This window comes from Colletes latitarsis, chromosome 9, assembly GCF_051014445.1.
Source record: "Colletes latitarsis isolate SP2378_abdomen chromosome 9, iyColLati1, whole genome shotgun sequence".
Lineage (NCBI taxonomy): Eukaryota > Metazoa > Arthropoda > Insecta > Hymenoptera > Colletidae > Colletes > Colletes latitarsis.
In genome coordinates this window covers 27,461,777-27,481,587 of record NC_135142.1, presented here as the reverse complement: position 1 = coordinate 27,481,587, position 19,811 = coordinate 27,461,777, and the positions used below count along the sequence as shown (strand labels likewise).

Here is a 19,811-nt window from a genome sequence, read left to right as displayed (position 1 = left end):
CCGATCTGGATTCATCCCACCGCCGACCAACCTGTTGTCAAACTGGATTCGTCCTACCAACGGCGGTATTAATGCATTATCGAACCCCAAATCACGCTCAGGTGAAACGAAGGAAAACCGCATCGACGTGAACTTTTCGATGCAAATATCGGGAATACGTCCGAAGCAGGTGCGCCGCCTGGCTGATATTAGCGGTTCGGAAAGGTGCATCGGTGTTACGAAATCTTTTAAAAGATTTTATCACGGATGTGTGTCCGTTACAACAATCGTACACGATCGTAACGAAAGAAGAACATAAAACGAATCGTTTACCATCGACCGATAGGCAAAATATTCTCGCAAAAATTCCTGCGACTGTTGTGTCGGTGCAGAAGAGCGTCGATAGCGCGCGGCGCGGTGTTGTCGACAAGCGAGCGCATTCATATTTAAAGTATATACGATAACGTGAACGTGCCGATGCCGTTCGTGTGTCGTGTTGCTAAGTATGCGACGGCCTTAAAGAGTGAAAGTGTGGTTGGCTGGTTGGTTGGCTGGCATGTATACGCATCGTTTCTTCGATTGGACAGCGATTCTCGGAGCCGATCTACGCGCATTCGTCACTGTCCCGTGGCGAACAAACAATCGAAGAATACGATATTACTCTCTCCTCGTCGACGCGATACCGAGTTATTCTTCTTCGCGAATCATTATTTCCGACGTTCGACGCGCATTATCTTCGTTTAATGAAATACGATGAACCGACGACAAGCATTGTTTGCTGCCTCGCTCGACGAGACCGCGACCGAGACCGTTCTTTAACGCCACGAATCGTGTAAACATCCAGCAGGCTTTATTATCGATGCAAATCCTCCGGAACAATTCCATTTCATCGTCGTTTGCACGTTCGCGACTATGTATACTCCGATACCGATCGAACCAACGGTCAGCTTTTATTATCTAAGATCTATGTGCCGTCAGTGAAAAGCGTGATTGAGAGGCAGACTTCAATTTTCAAATTTCCCTACCCTGGACTTTGACACAACGCCATAAACTACCCTATCGTTCCAATCGATTCACAGTCACCGTTAGACGAGGATTACGACAGGTCTAAAACTCGTCGTTTTACCAAATTAAAATCCCATTATACTCCAGCGCCATAAACCTCGGAATTTCTAACCAAAGGTACACAGGTAAAAATACAACACGACAACGCGAACTCGAACCATATTTATCTTCGATGGAACGAATTAGACGCGCGTACGATCGCGACTCGGGTATCTTTAATTTTTCTAGTACACGCGCGACATAAATATTCATGGAAACGCACGTCTGATGCGCGGCGAGCTATAAATAAAAGAGTTGAACAAAGGTCTATCGATGGATTGCCAATGATTTGTCCCGAATTTGATATGCAAGCGGGTGCAGAAACCTTGCGCGAACGATAAAAAAATCTGCGTTTGTCGATCGAACAATATCAGAATACGAAGAAATCCGCGGTTCGAGGCTGCGTCGAAGGACGGGAGCCCAGCGGGTGCAGGTGCAGTTTCTGCAAAGAATTCCAGACAGCTGAATCACCATCGCCACGGCTATTAAAACGATCGATTTCATTCGGCAAAATCACGGCAAACGTTTACACATGAGCGTGCACGATGGCACGATATCGTAGGAAATAATATAAAATACAGAGAAGCGTGTAGAAAAGGTACCTGTACAACAAGTCTACAAAGATGCAAGAAAATTTCACTAAGAATATCGTGGGAAAACTTGTTAATTTTCAGGCGTAAATAATAATAACAAAAGATCGAAGGGCACCGGTCAAGGACACTCGACATTTACCGAGTTTCGTGCAGGTAATTGCGAGCCTGCCGTGATCGATTCTGTTCTCCCTACTAAATCGAAGGGTTCGTTTTCTGTGCAACCGCGGCGAACCATTCGAAGACGCGCCATTAAATGAGCTCGTTTTGTAGCGAGGCTCGTGAGAATTATGGAACAATCGTTCGCAAAAGAACCGGTGAAATATCGATGTATGAATTTCGAGACAAATCGACCCAATTCGAAACACGCGTTTCCCTTGGCTACGAGCCGCCAATGGCAACGCAAACAGGAAAACGCTTCGAAAAGAAATTGTACGTACGACTTGGAAATTACGATTTAATCAAGGCACGACGGAACGTTCTCGTTGTGTATCGTGTATTAGCGTCGTTAAATGACATGGTCAAGGTTGCAAAAGTAAGGTCCGGTCTTTCCATTAGCCTGACTCGTTTCCTCGCGCTGCCAACCTGCAGATATATCTTAAATTATTCGTGAAACGCTGGCTGGCGGTGCCGGCGCGTCGTAGATCCTTGCTCGTGAAAAATAAAGGATCGACAACCTTCGCCGCGACGAAGTATCAAGGGCAGGTGTTCGATGCGAACAGCTAGCGGGAGGAAGGGTTCTCAAAGTGGTCGCGCGCACCTGCCTTGAGATTTTGCAAGATCACCACCGATGCTAGCGGACGCAGGTACGCTGGCGCCTAATGTCGCTCGCTTCTGCGAATTATACCGAATAAATAGCGATATTTGGATCGTGGAAATTCCGTTTGCGACAGCGAAAGACAAGACGAAAGGTTCATTCGCCTAGAAAAGCGGATGGAATGCGTCAGCGTAAGAACGCTTATGCGGCGAAACACGATTAGTTTAATCCCGCGAGTTTAAACGAGAATGCGCGTCAGACTGTACCAAGTTAAAAGTATACGTATACTCTATAAATTACGGACAATCAGAGAATACTTCGATGATCCCCGTTTAAATTCTGATGACAAATCTAACGTTGCCGAACAAGAGTTAAAGATTCGAAAGATTTATAGAAAGAATAGTTTGTTGATTACGTTTGGCGATCGGGATACATTCCCATGTGGATTACGGTAACGTGGTTTTCGTAGCTCGTGCGTGAAAGCGAGATCGAGAAATTGATACGCGCGATATCAAACATTTCGAAGCGAGCGTATCTCTCCTGAGCAACGCTTTCGTTCTCGCGTCGCGTAAAATTCGCGGATATTAAATTCTTTGGCTGGCCAAAATATAATCTGATTACACTTGCCACGTTAAAATTGCACGTAATCGTACCGTAATTAGACGATAATTGGATAGTTTCTACGCGATTCAAATCTAATTGCAAAGGTACAATTGATTTCGAGGTTCTGTTCGGCGAAACTATTTCAATTTTTCTACCGGCGAAAGCGTCTCGTGCGTGTCAAACACTTGGTATATCTTCTAGGTCGATCTCAGAATAGTACAATTTAACATGTGTACACGCGATGTCTCAAGCAATAATAATAATTCCGTTAAAAAGGTGACTACATTCGCGATCGAGAAAGCTGATTCATTGACGTGTTTCGCGGAACGATAACTTTCAGCGTGCTGAGGAAGTCGTTGGAAAAACGTTCGCGCATATGCGTGAATCATCGTTTACGATGTTATTAGAGCGACTTAAGATACGAAGAACCGGCAATATCGAGGTATTCGTTGGAAATCATCGAACGACATCAACTTGCACTCGAGAGGTGTCGTACCTCTCTTGGTACTGCTACAAATGACTAAAAAATATTGCATCGGATACGTGAAAAGTAAAGATATCGGTGCACCAATTTGACACCGCTAGACTGATCTTTCTGGATTAATTTTAAAGGTCGAACCTTGTACTTTGGCATCGTTCCTCCTTTTACGCAAGAAAGCAGCGAGCGAGAAAAAGCACAATTGCAAAACTGCAACTATATTCCTTTTTTTAAATGGTACTCTATTCAATGGAGTGTTTTAGTTTCTCTAAAAAAAAAGTATTAAGGTACTCTTAAGCCCTAGAGCTAAATAGTTTAAAAATGATTAGAGAAGCATGTAAAATTCGCTGGTCGTTGAACGTATCGAGACGAGGAAATATTCAGTATCGGAGAAAAGTGGAGAAAAAAGATCGAATTTCCCTCGATCGAGGGCGTTACCTTTTCCTTTTCCTTTTCCGTGGCATCGTCTTTGTCCTTGTCTTTATCCTCGATCGTGTCCGTGTGCGGCGCTATGCCGTTGGTGGTGGGCTTCGTGTCCGTCTCCTCGATCCTTTCCAATTTACCATCGCCAGGTGCAGCTGCATCACCGAGAACGACACCTCCGTCGGTCGGTATCCCCTCCTTCTTAGGAGTGGTCGTTATGTCCACGGATCTTCTACTTTGTTTCGCACCCATCTTGCTCCGTTTACCTATCTATCCTTCCTCTGACTCACCTGCCTCCCGTTCTCGCGCTTTCCAGATGCTGAGATCGGGCGTTGCGCGTCCAACGAAACACTGACCTGCAATCAACCAGCGAAACCGAGTAAATACCAGCTACTTGCTTGCATTCCATCATTCAAATCGGTATGCACGGATCGAGGTAATGGAAAATAGAAACATTCTTTCATGGGGCTTCGGTTTCTCTCTTTCCGTGGATAATATACAGGGTGTTCGACCACCCCTGGGGAAAATTTTAATGGGAGATTGTAGAGGCCAAAATAAGACGAAAATCAAGAATACCAATTTGTTGATGGAGGCTTCTTTAAAAAGTTATTAACAATTAAAAAATTTCAAATCATACTAAAGAAATTATATTTAGTTACAGGGGTCAATTACAATCATTTTTGGTCATTATACATACCCCCGAAATCCTACGCATTTTCGAGAAAAAAATTCAAGTGGGTACTGAAATTTTTAGACGAAGTTAACAAATTTCAAATCATACTAAAAAAATTATATGTAGTTACAGGGGTCAATTACAATCATTTTTGGTCATTAGACATACCCGCGAATTCCTACGCAATTTTGAGAAAAAAATTCGTCTAGGTGCCTACATTTTTGGGCAAAAATGAAAAGTTTCAAATCGTTCTGGAAAAATTATTTTCGGCTGCGGGGGTTAATTAGAATCATTTTTGGTCAATAGACCTACCCCCGAAATCCTACCCACTTTCTAGAAAAAAATTCAGTACGGACGGAACTTTAAATGTTAATAACTTTTTAACGAAGCCTCCATCAACAAATTAGTATTCTTGATTTTCGACTTATTTTGACCTCTAGAATCTCCCATTAAAATTTTCCTCAGGGTTGGCCGAACACTCTGTATAGGATAATATGGGCCACCACGTAATATAGAATCTCACAAAATCTTGTCATATAACTAAAGAATTTTATTGACAATCCTGTCAATTCCTTCCCCTCGAGTAAATGAACGTAGGCCATTTTTATACTGTCCGTTTGCCAAAAATCTGATCGCGGATATTTCATTTTTAGTGCAACTTGTAGCACATACATTAACGATATTGCGTCGAACGACTGGAGAAACTTATCGCTGTTTGCTGATCAATGTACGCAAAGGACAGGTCCCCAACCATTCTTATACGAGGTGTTTATCTACGACTGATATTTTAGGAGGTGATTCAACGATCCAAAATATGACATAAGTCACGAACGATGAAATTGCGTTTCAGGCTTTTTTTAGTCTTCCAATTATAACGATGGCATTTTAATCAAGAAAAATGTTAACACTCTGATTGTCACGTCACACGCATATACATATTTCTTGAATATGCATAAGGACATGTGTGATCAGAGTAGAGGCAATTTAAAAATAATTTATAAGTATTCTAATCCTTCAACAATTAGGTTTAGGGTATAAGTACCTTAATACTTTTTTGTAGGCAATTGTATAGTTTGTATACTACTATTAAACCTTGTTGTAGAAGAACTTGTATTAATTGTTCCGAATTTCTTCGCTGAAAGAAAGGTACGAATGGAAGTCGTCAATACTTTTGGTTCACGCTGTTCGAAGAAAAATCAACGTTTGAAGGCAAAGGAGATAAAAATGCAAGAAACAAAGGGATCCTTTCATAGGCTCGATCTCTCTAATTATCGCCATAGAAAATGGACTGCGTGTCGTTAAAAGGTTGTGGACTCTGGTTAACGGTTTCGAGGTCGTGTGTCCGAAGCTTCTTTCACGGGAAAAGAGGAAACGTTCCGTTGTTCGAGTAAGGACTGCTAAAAACTGGCACGGCGAAGCAAAGTCGAACAAGATACGATGCAAGACGGATGGCGTACTCACTTCACTGCCATGTTATGCATATATGGCTGGCAGGATTTTTTTTTTAATTATACGATCAAGAAAAAGTGGTAAATATATATGCAAACAAATTGTACGGTATTGAAACAGAGTTACAGCCCGTCCCAATTACTAAGTACATCCCGTATGGTTGGTGTTTCTGACAGACACTGAAGAAGAAGTTGCTAGAAAATTTGCGAATTCAAGAACCGTTCCGAGTACCGTTGAATAAATATTACGTGGTACGCGGAAAAGGGAACGAACAGAATCAAAAAGCACGGTACTTCGATTCGAAACTAATGTTCTTGGGAAAAACTAGCTTTCTGTTACATTGCGCCATTGGTGCAAAACACAACGCCACCGAAAGGATAAAGGAGCACGAAAGGAAGTCGGCCGCCGTTCGAACCACTTGTTTCACCGATTCACGCTCCCGGACACCGGTTCAACGACACCATGCATAACAATTTTCTGAAAACAAGGCAAACAGCGAACGGAATCGTGTCATTCCTCTGAGTCACGGTGCGATCTGGCACCCGATAACTCGAGATCTCAACTATCGCGTACTGCATACTGTAAAATCGACTTCGACGGTTACTTTCTGAACGATTTACTCGCGATACGTATTACGAAATCAAATTCCGCGCGAACGTATCTTCCGATCGGCTTATGACTCTATTTACTCTGGTGTTTGCTCTTGTAGTTCGCGATAAAAAGGAGAAAAATTGCAAAGACTGCATCGAACGCTCGGGAGATACAAATTACGATTTCAGTTTCGCAGATCGCGACTATGCCCGAGCTAATTATCTATTCACTGCGAGCGAACGAGCGTACAAATGAAACGTGCAACAAGATTTCTTCCTACAGATCCGCTCAATAGATTAATAAGCACATTCAGAGGTCATTGGCGTCGAAGAACATTAAAGGCTTTAACGACGATGCCACGCCAAGATCGCTCGGCACCACGCACAGCCTCTCGCTTCTATGAGAATAATCAGAACTTGGAAACTACTCCATTTTCGACAACAAATCCCTAGTGCATTTTAAAAGAAAGTTAGTAAACGTAAAAGATTATGGAATATCGGTGAAAATACCGAATTCTCGTGAAGCAATAACGATGGAACGCAGTGTCGATCCATTTAACGAGTGAATCAGAAAATTCTTCGAAATCCAGTTAATCACTTTTGCCTTTCGTCGACGAATCGTTCACGCTCGGGCAACCGACCGAGTTATGCCAAACAGAGAGCTCCGTGTGCTCGCCTAATTGCTCCGTTATCTGTTAAAAATTTGACTTCTAGTTGCAACAATGTGTGACGATTTTCAGAGAACAGTTTGTCATCCATTACGCACAGTCATGTATACAGGGTGTCCTGGAGGGATTCTAGAGGCCAAAATAAGACAAAAATCAAGAATATCAATTTGTTGATGGAGGCTTCGTTAAAAAGTTATTAACGTTTAAAGTTCCGCCCATTCTGAATTTTTTTCTCGAAAGTGGGTAGGATTTCGAGAGTATGTTTAATGACGAAAAATGATTGTAATTGACCCCCGCAACCGAAAATAATTTTTCCAGAACGATTTGAAATTTTTTTTTTTTCATCGAAAAATTTAGGCACCTAATTAGATTTTCAGTAATGAATTTTTTTCTCGAAAATGCGTAGGATTTTGGGGGTATGTCTATTCACCAAAAATGATTGTAATTGACCCCCACAGCTAACAATATTTTTTTCAGAACGATTTGAAATATTTGAATTTCGTCGAAAAATTTCACACCTTCTCGAATTTTTTTCTAGAAAGTGAGTAAGATTTCGGGGGTACGTCTATTCACCAAAAATGATTGTAATTGACCCCCACAGCTAACAATATTTTTTTCAGAACGATTTGAAATATTTGAATTTCGTCGAAAAATTTCACACCTTCTCGAATTTTTTTCTAGAAAGTGGGTAAGATTTCGGGGGCATGTCTGTCCACCAAAAATGATTGTAATTGACCCCCACAGCTAACAATATTTTTTTCAGAACGATTTGAAATATTTTAATTTCGTCGAAAAATTTCACACCTTTTCGAATTTTTTTCTAGAAAACGGGTAGGATTTCTGGGGTATATCTATTCACCAAAAATGATTGTAATTGACTCCCACAACTAAAAATAATTTTTCCAGAACGATTTGAAAATTTTTTTTTCATTGTAAAATTTCACAACTTCTTGAATTTTTTTCTACAAAGTGTGTAGGATTTCGAAGGTATGTGTAATGACCAAAAATGATTGTAATTGATCCTCGCAACCAAAAATAATTTTTCCAGAATGATTTGAAAATTTTAATTTACTTGTTAACTTTTTAACGAAGCGTCAGTCAAGAAATTGATATTCTAGATTTTCGTTTTATTTTGGCCTCTAGAATCCCCCATTAAAATTTTTCCCAGGGGTGGCAGAACACCCTGTATACCTATCGATCGGCCATTATTTTCGCAGGCAGCTAGTATTCGTAATTCCACGCGCAAAACGAGGAAGCGAGGGAAAGAACCTAGGCCAACGTTTCGTCCTCGAAAAAGGACATCTGCTCGGCCCACTGTTCTCGAAATTGAGAATTATGAGCGTGCCGGGAGAGAATGTGGCAAACGCATCGTCGAACCCCGTATTCAGCCGCGTGTCCCGCATGCGTGAACGAATCCGCTGTACGTCCAGTCGGCACACGTGCGTGTGCAGCACGCGGTGTGCGTATCGATGAAAGGCATCGACGTCGCAAGGGCAGATAGGAAAGTTCACCCTGGCCGCGCGAGAGGGTGTAAAGGTCGGGCAGAGCTACGCCACCAGGGAATAGGGTAGGCCCGCCACTCGGACGCGGACTTAAAAATATACGCGTATCCCAAGTACCGAGCGATCTATTTTCGGTGAACGCGTGGACTCTTGTTCGCGTAAACACAGCCGAGAATGGAAGTTGCCCGCACAAAGAGCGAACAATCCCTGGAAGCCGAGTCTAAAGACTCGAGTAAATACGCGGAGATAAGGTATGGTATACGAGAATGGTGTTGGATAACAAGAGTAAACTTACACGCGCGATGGGTGGTGGAAAAGAGCGATAGAAGAAGATAACTGATCGAAGCGAAGTACGATCGATACTATTAGCATTTCGTACCGTATTATGCCATCCGAAGGGACCTAGGTAGGATGGGGACACGTGCGAGCGAACTTTTCTTCATTATTTGCCAAATAAAAAGCAACGATCGAGTCGAGAATCGATGTGTTTTTCTAACATGATCGAACGATAGAAAGAAAGGTATCGAGGAGTCGTGAAACGCACAAGCGTTCTCGCGAAAAACCGGTCGAACCGCGAGGCGTTTCAAAAGCACTCGCGACTCCGGCGTACACGCCTGCCCGAGCAACAGCTCTTTTCTTCGTTCGTGTAAACGAGAGAAAGGCAGATGTGGGCAAGTTAACGACCCGTTATCGCGTGGATGGCGTGGACTCGCCGTTGCTGAAACTGGTTGCTGCCGATATTGCGGTAAGGAGGGAAAAAGCCAATGGCGCGGAGCGAGGGAGGGTAGAGGCGGCGGTGCCCAGTGCCCGGTGCGTGGCAAATCGCGAAACGACGATAAAGCGAACGATCGACCAACGTGCCCAACAATCGAACTCTAATAAATCGATAATATCTAGGATGCACGACCACGACACTACGGGAGATTCTCGAATAGACACGTGGAACGAAATCCCTGCAGTTTCGTTGCTCCGCGATCGAGATGATCCAAGAGAGCCAGAAAAGGAAAAGTTTAGTGAAAATCGTAAGACGAGACTTGGAGCGCGGAGAACGAGATCGAGCCAAGGCGCATACAGAGAATGGCCTGCCTGTTAGCCAGCTAGCCAGGCCAGCATTTTCTCGGCCTTTCTCCACCGGTTGCCATTCCCCGAGCGACAACAATCGCTTCCGTGGAAGCCTTGACTGCGTTTTAAATGCACGGCAGGTAGAGGCCTGCTATGCAAAATCGGCACAAAGGAGAGAGAGAAAGAGAAACTGTGGGCAAGCAAGCAAGCAAGCGAACAAGCAAGCAAGCAGGCAGCAGCAGGCAAGCAGACACGTCGCCTCTGTTTAAGGCACCCGGGTTGGTAAGAACGTATCTCCTTTCTATCCCTCTCTTCGCTTCTCTTTCGCCATGGCAACAAGCGAACGCCACTAAATCTGCGAGCGGACAAAGCAGTTTCGTTGCCAATATTTTCACAGTGTCCTGTCGGACAATTTCGAAAAAATTCCATCTCTTACGGTTACGTTTGCCTCGCCGACCCTGGCGAATCGAACAGCCGAAGAATAAACGGAATATAACGTGCGTGCACGGTCGCGAGATTTCGATCAATCGAGACTGAAGGGAAAGGTCACCGGTTGGGTCTTGAAATCGCACGTACGGACGATCGTTCGGGGGTTAATATCGACAAACTGGTGGGAGAAGGAATCAAGATGGCGTAACTGGCTGGAACTCCCAACGATCCTTCGATCAGGACCGTGGGGGCTTCCATGACCGTTGGCCAACGAAACGACGCAGCGATGGACGAATCGCTCGAGCGCCGAACGGAACCAGCGAAACAAGAAAACGAGCGAATAAAATTGAAAGCCGACTCTCGCACGGCGGCTGCTATATCGATCGACGGTGGTGCCCACCTTCAAAATGGCGCGGGGGTACGTGCACGAAATCCCGCTCGACGCGTTACCGTTCGTCACTCGTGGTCTTGACAGAAACCGACCGAGAACGACGCGGAAACGCGCGACCTTTCACCGGCGAATCGGTCCTCGAAATACCGAGACAATGACCGGTGTTACGATGACGAAAGGCAACGCGAAACGCGGCGTGTCGTGGATCGAAGACCACGCGGAGACCATCAAGGTGTGCACCCTGCGGGGCACGCGCGAAACAAACGGAAAAGAGCGAACGACCGGCACAAGGGGGTGGTTGTTACTCACCTGGATGGTAGAGAGGGTCCTGATTCCCGTGTCGAGAGAAATTTTCCCTCGAAGAGAAGAGCGTAACTCGCCACAAGAAACACACTGAATAATATTATTCCGAGAGAAAGAGGAGGAGGCGCAGCGGTGGCGGCGGCGGCGGTGGCAGCGGCGGGCGCGTACCACGGTGCGTGGCGTCTAGACAGAGACGAGAGTAACGAGAGGTGAAGCGGCTGGCAGGCACACGAGGATTACTTGCCGCGATAAAAGCAAGAGGAAACACCGAACGCGAATATCGAGCAAGACGGCAGAGTTTTTTAGCGGGAGCACGATCGCGAACTCATCCACTTGGCTCGGTAACGCGCGACCGACTGAAGAGAGAGAAGCGGAGGGGAAGCGGCGTCCGTCTGTCCGTCCGACCGTCTTTCTGTCACCAACGTATTGCTCGCTCGCACGCTCACTCGCGCGCGTTCACTCTTCTTCTCTCCCCTCTGTCCTTTCCTTTTCCCTGCGTTTGCCCCTGGTTCTCGCTCTTTACCTCTGTCCCTCCCTCAATTTTTCCTCCGTGACCCTCCTGCGTGTACGCTGTTCCCGACTTCTAAATCACCAACAGGTACCCGCGTTTCATCTCCGCTCGCGATCGAAAATGATCGCCGGTTGCCACGATGGACGATCGCGATACGCGTGAAACTCACCCTCGCGAGAGAAGCGTGTGCCGACGGTCAATTTCCAGACGCGGGATGCGATTATCGCAAACACCGGGACAACGCTGATGCAAAACGATCGATCGTTTCGCGTTTCCAAGACTCCCGAGGATGCTGTTCCTTTGTTCCCGCCGTTATGGAGTTTCGGCCGTGTCCGTGTCCGTGTCCGCCTCCCTCTATGCCCCGAGAAAGTCAAGTATCGCGCGCACAAACTGACGAAGAAAAATATCGTTCCAAGATCACAACGTCGTACTCTCTCTCCTGTATCCTCGCGCAAAACGCTTTACTCCGCGTAAACGCGGGTTCGCGTTTCTACGTATCCGTGCGTCCGCGTTCCACCGAGCAACCGAGCGCGGCTTTACGTTTTACCACTACGAGACGTTCTGCACTACTCGACGGCCGGAGAAAGAATGAGCTCCGGGATAGACGGGAGCCAGACAGGAACGTACCGACCGAGCCCGGCACCCCGGGATTTCGTTCGGATGGTGGTAGCCCTGACTCGAGCTCGCCAAGAACGCCGGAGTATGGGGGCTTCGACTTCAGGGCGGGGTCCTGTCACGAACACGGACTCCGTGACTCGGAACACGGACAACGCCGCACAGTGGGGCTATTTGCCCCGAGAAGATCGACAAAACTCGATTTCACGAGCTCAGCGTAAACTACAATTAAGACACTGCGATTTCTTACGCGTCCAAAGGAACGTTCGATCCATCTTGATCGATCGGCTAGCAGACAATACAAATTTTACTACATATTTGTGTACCTAGACTCGTACCAGAAATACTAATTGTAAGAAGCATTTATAGAAGTAGAATACAAAGTCTAATTTGGAGTTTCGGTTTTAAATACATAGTTGAATTGCAACTCGATAACAAAATAGAACTAGACGCATGCCACCCTGTATATCGCAATGGTCAGTTTGCTCGTTGGCAAATTCGAGGGGCAAATCTAGGTACATACACGGTTAACGACCTACCGTAATACGTGCGTTTCGACTGAATTCAACGAGTGGGTGGAAATCGATTGCGCGAAAGTTAATCGGGCAGGAATCGTAGATTCGCGCCCGCGTTCGCGTTATATTATTTCAGTCGAGTCGTATCGGTGTTTTTTGTCGAAAACGCGGTAAGATCAGGCCGGATGTCAGGCTGTTTCTTTACAATAACGTGATCCACGGTACCGAGTATTTTGCCCACGAATTCAGTCACGAGAATGTCTGCCGTAGTCCGCGTAATCTCGAACCGATCGTGGCGCGTTCTTCTACCTGGAAATCGTACGTTGTTTAGGCAACTACGACGGTGGTCGTTCGACCGAAACAAAATGCGATACGCGTATTCCTGGCTGCCTGCCTCTGCGACTCTGCTCTACGAGAGTCGCCTTTCGCCTTTCGCCTTTCGCGGCGGTGACTAATGCGAAAACCGGCACGCTGAAGAACGTTCGGGACCGGCGACGGGAACGCGCCGTGTTAAATAACAGTTCGGCACGTCTGGAATTTCGGAATTTCGGCCTAACCACCGACAACAAACGTTCAACTCTCTCCCTCGCCGACTATCGTTCGCCAGAGACTTCGATGCATCGCGCTGCTTTACAACGACGGCAAACAAAATTCTGCCGTTCTCGTCCGGTGATACGTTGTATCGATTTCCGAACTACCACCACCGCCGACCGTGCGCATACCACAGCCATTAAATTCTCGCGTACGTTAATATCAATTTTATTGTAATCTCCATTTTTCGACAGGGCTTTCGAAACTGTTAAAATACAGGGTATTCACTGGTAAAAATTTTAATGGGGGATTCTAGAGGCCAAAATAAGACGAAAATCAAGGATACCAATTTGTTGATGGAGGCTTCGTTAAAAAGTTATTAACATTTAAAGTTCCGTTTGTACTGAATTTTTTTCTCAAAAATGCGCAAGATTTCGAGGGTATGTCTAATGACAAAAAATGATTGTAATTGACCCCCGCAACCGAAAATAATTTTTCCAAAACGATTTGAAATTTCTTTTTTCCGTCGAAAAATTTCACACCTTCTCGAATTTTTTTCTAGAAAATGCGCAAGATTTCGAGGGTATGTGTAATGATCAAAAATGATTGTAATTGACCCCTGCAACCGAAAATAATTTTTCCAAAACGATTTGAAATTTCTTTTTTCCGTCGAAAAATTTCACACCTTCTCGAATTTTTTTCTAGAAAATAAATAGGATTTCGAGGGTATGTGTTATGACCAAAAATGATTGTAATTGACCCCTGCAACCGAAAATAATTTTTCCAAAACGATTTGAAATTTCTTTTTTCCGTCGAAAAATTTCACACCTTCTCGAATTTTTTTCTAGAAAATAAATAGGATTTCGAGGGTATGTGTAATGACCAAAAATGATTGTAATTGACCCCCGCAACCGAAAATAATTTTTCCAAAACGATTTGAAATTTCTTTTTTCCGTCAAAAAATTTCACACCTCGAATTTTTTTCTAGAAAGTAAGTAGGATTTCGAGGGTATGTGTAATGACCAAAAATGATTGTAACTGACCCCTGCAACCGAAAATAATTTTTCCAGAACCATTTGAAATTTTTGAATTTAATTGTTAATAACTTTTTAACGAAGCCTCCAACAACAAATTGGTATTCTTGATTTTCGTTTTATTTTGGTCCCTAGAATCCCCCATTAAAATTTTTCCCCGAACACCCTGTATAGGTTCAGGTACGAGAACCTTTTTCCCGTATAATTGTTACAAAGTATCAAATTTTCTATAATGTCATAAAAGACCAATCGTAATTTAATACATTAAATATACATATTCCGTTGCAAATTATCGATTTCTGTTTCGTAGCGGCTACTTGAAACCACTAACGCAACGAAGAAACGGTAATCCACGTGGAATGCGTAAGCTTTCGAGTCTCGATTACCGACAATCGATGACGATACACGCAATTCTTGCGCCGGAAATCGGTTGTCGACAGACGATTCGAAGAGGAAGAACAGAGATCGGTTTCTTGGTACAGAATCGCCGTCGTAAGTAGACTCGTTGCGTACCAAGAACGGTTTTAGGTGCGGAAAACAATGCCCGGATAAAGGCTTTTCTCAAAGGAGGAGCCGATTATTAAGGTTTCCGGGCAATACGACCTCGACCTTCTATCAACGCCTCTACGCACGGCTGTCAAAGTCGAAATTAATTGAATCGATCGTAATCGTAAAATCGACGAACGAAGGGAACACTTTGGAAACGGAGAATGGGAATAAGTATAAATTCTTGGGCCGTCTAGTGCTCAAATTACTCGTTTGCAATGTCGTAGCCATAAAATACTAGGAATTGCTCGCGAGTAAACTTGAACCGTCGTTCCTGCCGCTACGAGTTACTGTTAATAGACGATTCCGATCGCGCGATGGACAACGGAATATCGCGCGAAAGGTATTCGCGTTGAAACCGCTGCCGAATGATATAATAGCGCGACAAACTCGCCGAATATAATAGCTTTTCCCAAATTAATGGAAATCGATTTTAGGAGGACGCGAGCGGTTCGCCGGATACGCAGCCTCCTATTACAACGCGGAACCCACTGTGCACGAACCTCGCGGCTGAATAATTGAAACCTACCTACCACTATCGATCGTTGTATATGTTTTTCGTTAATCGAGCAACCATCGCCGGGAAGAGCTCAACAACCTCGAATAATAAATTCGATCGCACGTACGAGAGAAACGTCAAAGAAAACAGTCGCGTTGCGGCGCTCTGCTCTACTTAATGTCAATTATCTTCGATCGCGCGAATTACGTTCCCTTCTTTTCTTCTCCTGCGTGCCCCGTTCGCGTCGATACGAACAAAGAATACGACGGACGCTGTCGCGACGCGACACGATAATCGACATTCCTTCGACGTCGTGTCCAAGAAGAGACCACTCGCTGCAAAACGCATTAACCCAATTAGGAACGGAGCAACGACGGAGCCGCTGTTTCCAAAGCGATATCGTTATCAACGTACGATTCCCGTGAACGCTGGTGCGTCGACAAGATTTCTTTGCTCGGTAAAATTCCGCGCGCGATCGTCGCCGTGAAGCGGCAAACGTGCTAAATAAACGCAGACGAATCCTTTGGCGTCTGTTCCTTTTCATTTCACTGCATTTTTAATCGATATTATTCACCGCGACGTTTCCGCTCTGAATGTTGCGGGACGTAACTCGGCCGGGACGGCGTTAACGCTTCGCGTTGATCGTATAGTAGAGCAGAACGAGCAACGATTATCGTCTCCGCGACCGAGCGCGGTTTTCCTTAACGCGTTCGCGATGCGATGGGTACGCGTCAACGCAGCAGCTTTTAAACTTTCGAGAAGAAAGAAACGCAATACGCGCTACGTGCTATCGATCGCAAACGTGTCGAACAGCGCGGCGCGACACGCGTTTAATCGCAAGGATGCACGAGGATCACCGTCGTCGCGTTCGGTTGCGAACAGCCACGACGGAGAGGAAAAGAACGCGCGCGGGCATCGAAAGTATGCAAAAAGAGGCGGAAGGGGAGAGTCTCTATCGACGCGAGGTTAGCCATTCTTTCGCAGCGACAGGAAATGAAAACCGGCTCTCTAAGGAGCCTCGACAACGGTACCGACGAGCATATGGCGAACGGGGCACCAATTTCCACGATACGCAACGATAACACCCAACCGAAACAAACCTACCGCACTACTAATTACGAATACGTGCATAGCTTGCTCGCCGTAGCAGAAGGAATCCTCTCAAAGCGTATATTCGATGATCGTGCTTCCTTTCCTTCGCTTTAATTCAAAGATGGCACAAAGCAGCGATGCTTACGACGTAACGATCGTTACGGTGCAGGCAATTTCAAATAGCGGTATTCTAATTTACCTTCTCTTTGTAAAAGTAAAAAAAAACAAATCAAACAGGAAACTAGTTAATACGATTATTTTCTCTTACGGACATCATCATTTTAGATAAATATAAATTCCGAGTCCCAAAATTTACTTGCAGGAATCGCAGGTGTAACTTCCGGAGTCGTAACCAGCACATTCACGGTGTACGTTTCGCTACACCTACTCCTCTTCTCTTTTGTTTTCATTGTAACTCGTTACGCTTTGTAATACTCCGAATTAGCAAGGCGTGCTACTAAGAAAAGAAACGTATCTGTAATTTCGTTGGAAGCAGTGGACGGATCCGTTCGATACTCCGAGGATAGACCCGGATCGATAGAACGTAATCGACGAACGAAGGAATACACCGTCTACGGGAAAGGAACGACTCCGGATAGCTGGGACGAACATAGCGCGTAATAGCGTCGATTCTCGTATACGGCACGTTCATTGCCGGAAACGGAAGCTCCACCTTAGCCGTCGACTACGACAACGTTTGTGCGAACGTTACTCTAAGAATGTTGCGCGCGCCGGCATACTTGAAAATTCGATCGTCGCCTTTGTCGGGGGAAGAAGCTATAAATCGCGATACGCGATGGCAACGAACCGCTAGAATGGAGCACCGCGACCGGAAATATCGAGAATTCACCGAGGTTAAAAATATCTAGCTTGATCGTAAACCGAATTATTGTACGAACGGATTCGATTCGTTCGATCTCTCGACGAGCGGGCGCAACGAAGCACGAAACGGAGCAATTAAAACGCGTCGACAGCGAGAGTCGAGTGAATCTCGAGCAACGGTCGGTCGGTTGCGAAGACGCGTGCTATTCGAGGCGCCAATTAACGAAGATGTACGGCGTGCGTATCTATGACACGATGCCAAATGGTACAAGTACATACTTTGGACACGTAGAGGCCCCTTCCTGGCCGATGAATGGGACGCCCACGCATTTCGATGCCGCGCAACAAGGTCAACGACCAGACGGAATATACCGCGAATCGTAATTCGACGAAAACGCGATCGAGCGCAAGGCCACGCGGTTCTGATTCGATGCCAACACCAAGATACAAGTCCGTTTCTCGATTTGCGAGACTTTCGGAAAGAGGACGAACATCGATTTCTCACCGTCGACGTATGTATCAAATATCGATTGTCCGCGGTTACAATCAAACTACAGTAGAGTTCAGATTATCCGGCACCCGGTTATCCGAAATGTCCGAATACAGCGTAGAAATTTTATATACTTTATTTTTTATTAATAAATTGTATTACTACATTACCCATGGTTGCGTTTATTCAAAATCACAAACAAATTTTAAAGAAAACTCGACAGGCGATAGGTGAACTTTTTCGACGAAATTAAAAAATTTCAAATCGTTCTGGAAAAATTATTTTCGGTTACAGGGGTCAATTACAATCATTTTTGGTGAATAGACGTACCCCCGAAATCCTACCCACTTTCTAGAAAAAAATTCGAGAAGGTGTGAAATTTTTCGACGAAATTAAAATATTTCAAATCGTTATGAAAAAAATATTGTTAGCTGTGGGGGTCAATTACAATCATTTTTGGTGAATAGACATACCCCCGAAATCCTACCCACTTTCTAGAAAAAAATTCGAGAAGGTGTGAAATTTTTCGACGAAATTAAAATATTTCTAATCGTTCTGAAAAAAATATTGTTAGCTGTGGGGGTCAATTACAATCATTTTTGGTGAATAGACGTACCCCCAAAATCCTACCCACTTTCTAGAAAAAAATTCGAGAAGGTGTGAAATTTTTCGACGAAATTAAAATATTTCAAATCGTTATGAAAAAAATATTGTTAGCTGTGGGGGTCAATTACAATCATTTTTGGTGAATAGACATACCCCCGAAATCTTGCGCATTTTCGAGAAAAAAATTCTGTACGGTCAAAAATTTAAACGTTAATAACTGTTTAACAAAGCCTTCATCAACAAATTGGTATTCTTGATTTTCGTCTTATTTTGGCCTCTAGAATCTCCCATCAAAATTATTCCCAGGAGTGTCGAATACCTGTACGTATCACAGTGTATGATAATTAAAACTAAATGTGGCGAGAGTTATGATTTGATAAACCTATCGAAATATTGATCGCTTTGAATCTGACGAAGACACTACGAGATCCTATCGATAAATCGTCCTAGTCTCAATCATTTTTGTAAACCTTTCCATTCCTTTCTTCGACGAAAACTTTAACGATACCGATCGATCTCTACTAAAAGTCTGGTAGATCGTTTCCGTGGAATGCGATAAATATCGTTACGCGCAGCTTTCGAATTAGTGTGCACTGGCCTCTGTGTACCTGTATGCACTGCCTAACGAGCCCGTTAGAAATTCACCGAGCATTTAATACAAGCTCTCCATTGGCCATTCGAAGCATAAATATTTACTCGCGTCACGGTAAACCAGGCGTAATGCTATTTACCTGGGTTACTTTGTCGCGCATAATCCGATGTCTTGAACCTGTCCATCGCGACCCCTCGATATCGCGTCGAACGTGCTGATTCGCGGGAATTGTGATTTATTTACGGGATAAACCGGTAGAAAAGAAAGTGATCGGATAATATACACATCGAGCAACTGGCAAGACATCTGTCCGCGTTACCAGACGCACCGAATCGGCCAGAAGAGGAAATCAACGTCGACATAATTATTCACATCCCAATCACCGGCAACCCGGAGAATCGTTCCGTCGAATCAGCCCATAAATTACGGATCAGTCTGAGCAGAGGACCTTCGTGACTTCAAAGCACCAACGACCGCTAATATTACATTATACGACGCCAGTTCCGGCGACCTTAAACGCGCTCACGGTCCACGCACTCACGAATCATACGCGCCGAGTGCCCGGGACCGGGCTGACCTGCCATTTTAATACGGTTAAATCTCCACTTCCGAATAAAAGTTGATCGGTCGCACGAATCCCTCGCATCCGTCGGAACTCTGGACGACTGGCGCCCGAAATTATTTTCATGACCGTGCACTTGCACACGGACGTGGTGCGTGCACGCGTAGAGCTCAACGAAAAACCAGTGCACGTACTCGAGGAATGCGTTCGTCCGCACAAATACGTTGCAATGCGTTGGCGAGCGATCTACAACCAACAAATACGTGTACGTGTGAGCTCTCGCGAAACTTTTGCTTCCTCGAAACCAAGCATCGATATCTCTTTCCCTCCGCGTACAAAACTGTATCGACCACAAGACTCTAATTTGCCGACGACTAATTTCGATAATTCGATTC

The 19,811-nt window shown here is 44.8% G+C and overlaps 1 protein-coding gene across 1 annotated transcript in view; it reads right to left on the bottom strand.

The window, feature by feature from the left end:
- LOC143345452 (uncharacterized) overlaps nt 1-11,584 on the bottom strand; it is a 33,633-nt gene extending 22,049 nt beyond the window's left edge. The window contains exons 1-2 of the mRNA XM_076772585.1: nt 11,008-11,584; nt 3,950-4,290 (exon numbers count right to left, since the gene is read on the bottom strand). Of these exons, the coding sequence (XP_076628700.1) occupies nt 3,950-4,186 (237 nt within the window). The 5' untranslated portion in view covers nt 4,187-4,290; nt 11,008-11,584. The remainder of the gene's footprint in view (nt 1-3,949; nt 4,291-11,007) is intronic.
- Between the last annotated feature and the right edge of the window lie 8,227 nt (nt 11,585-19,811).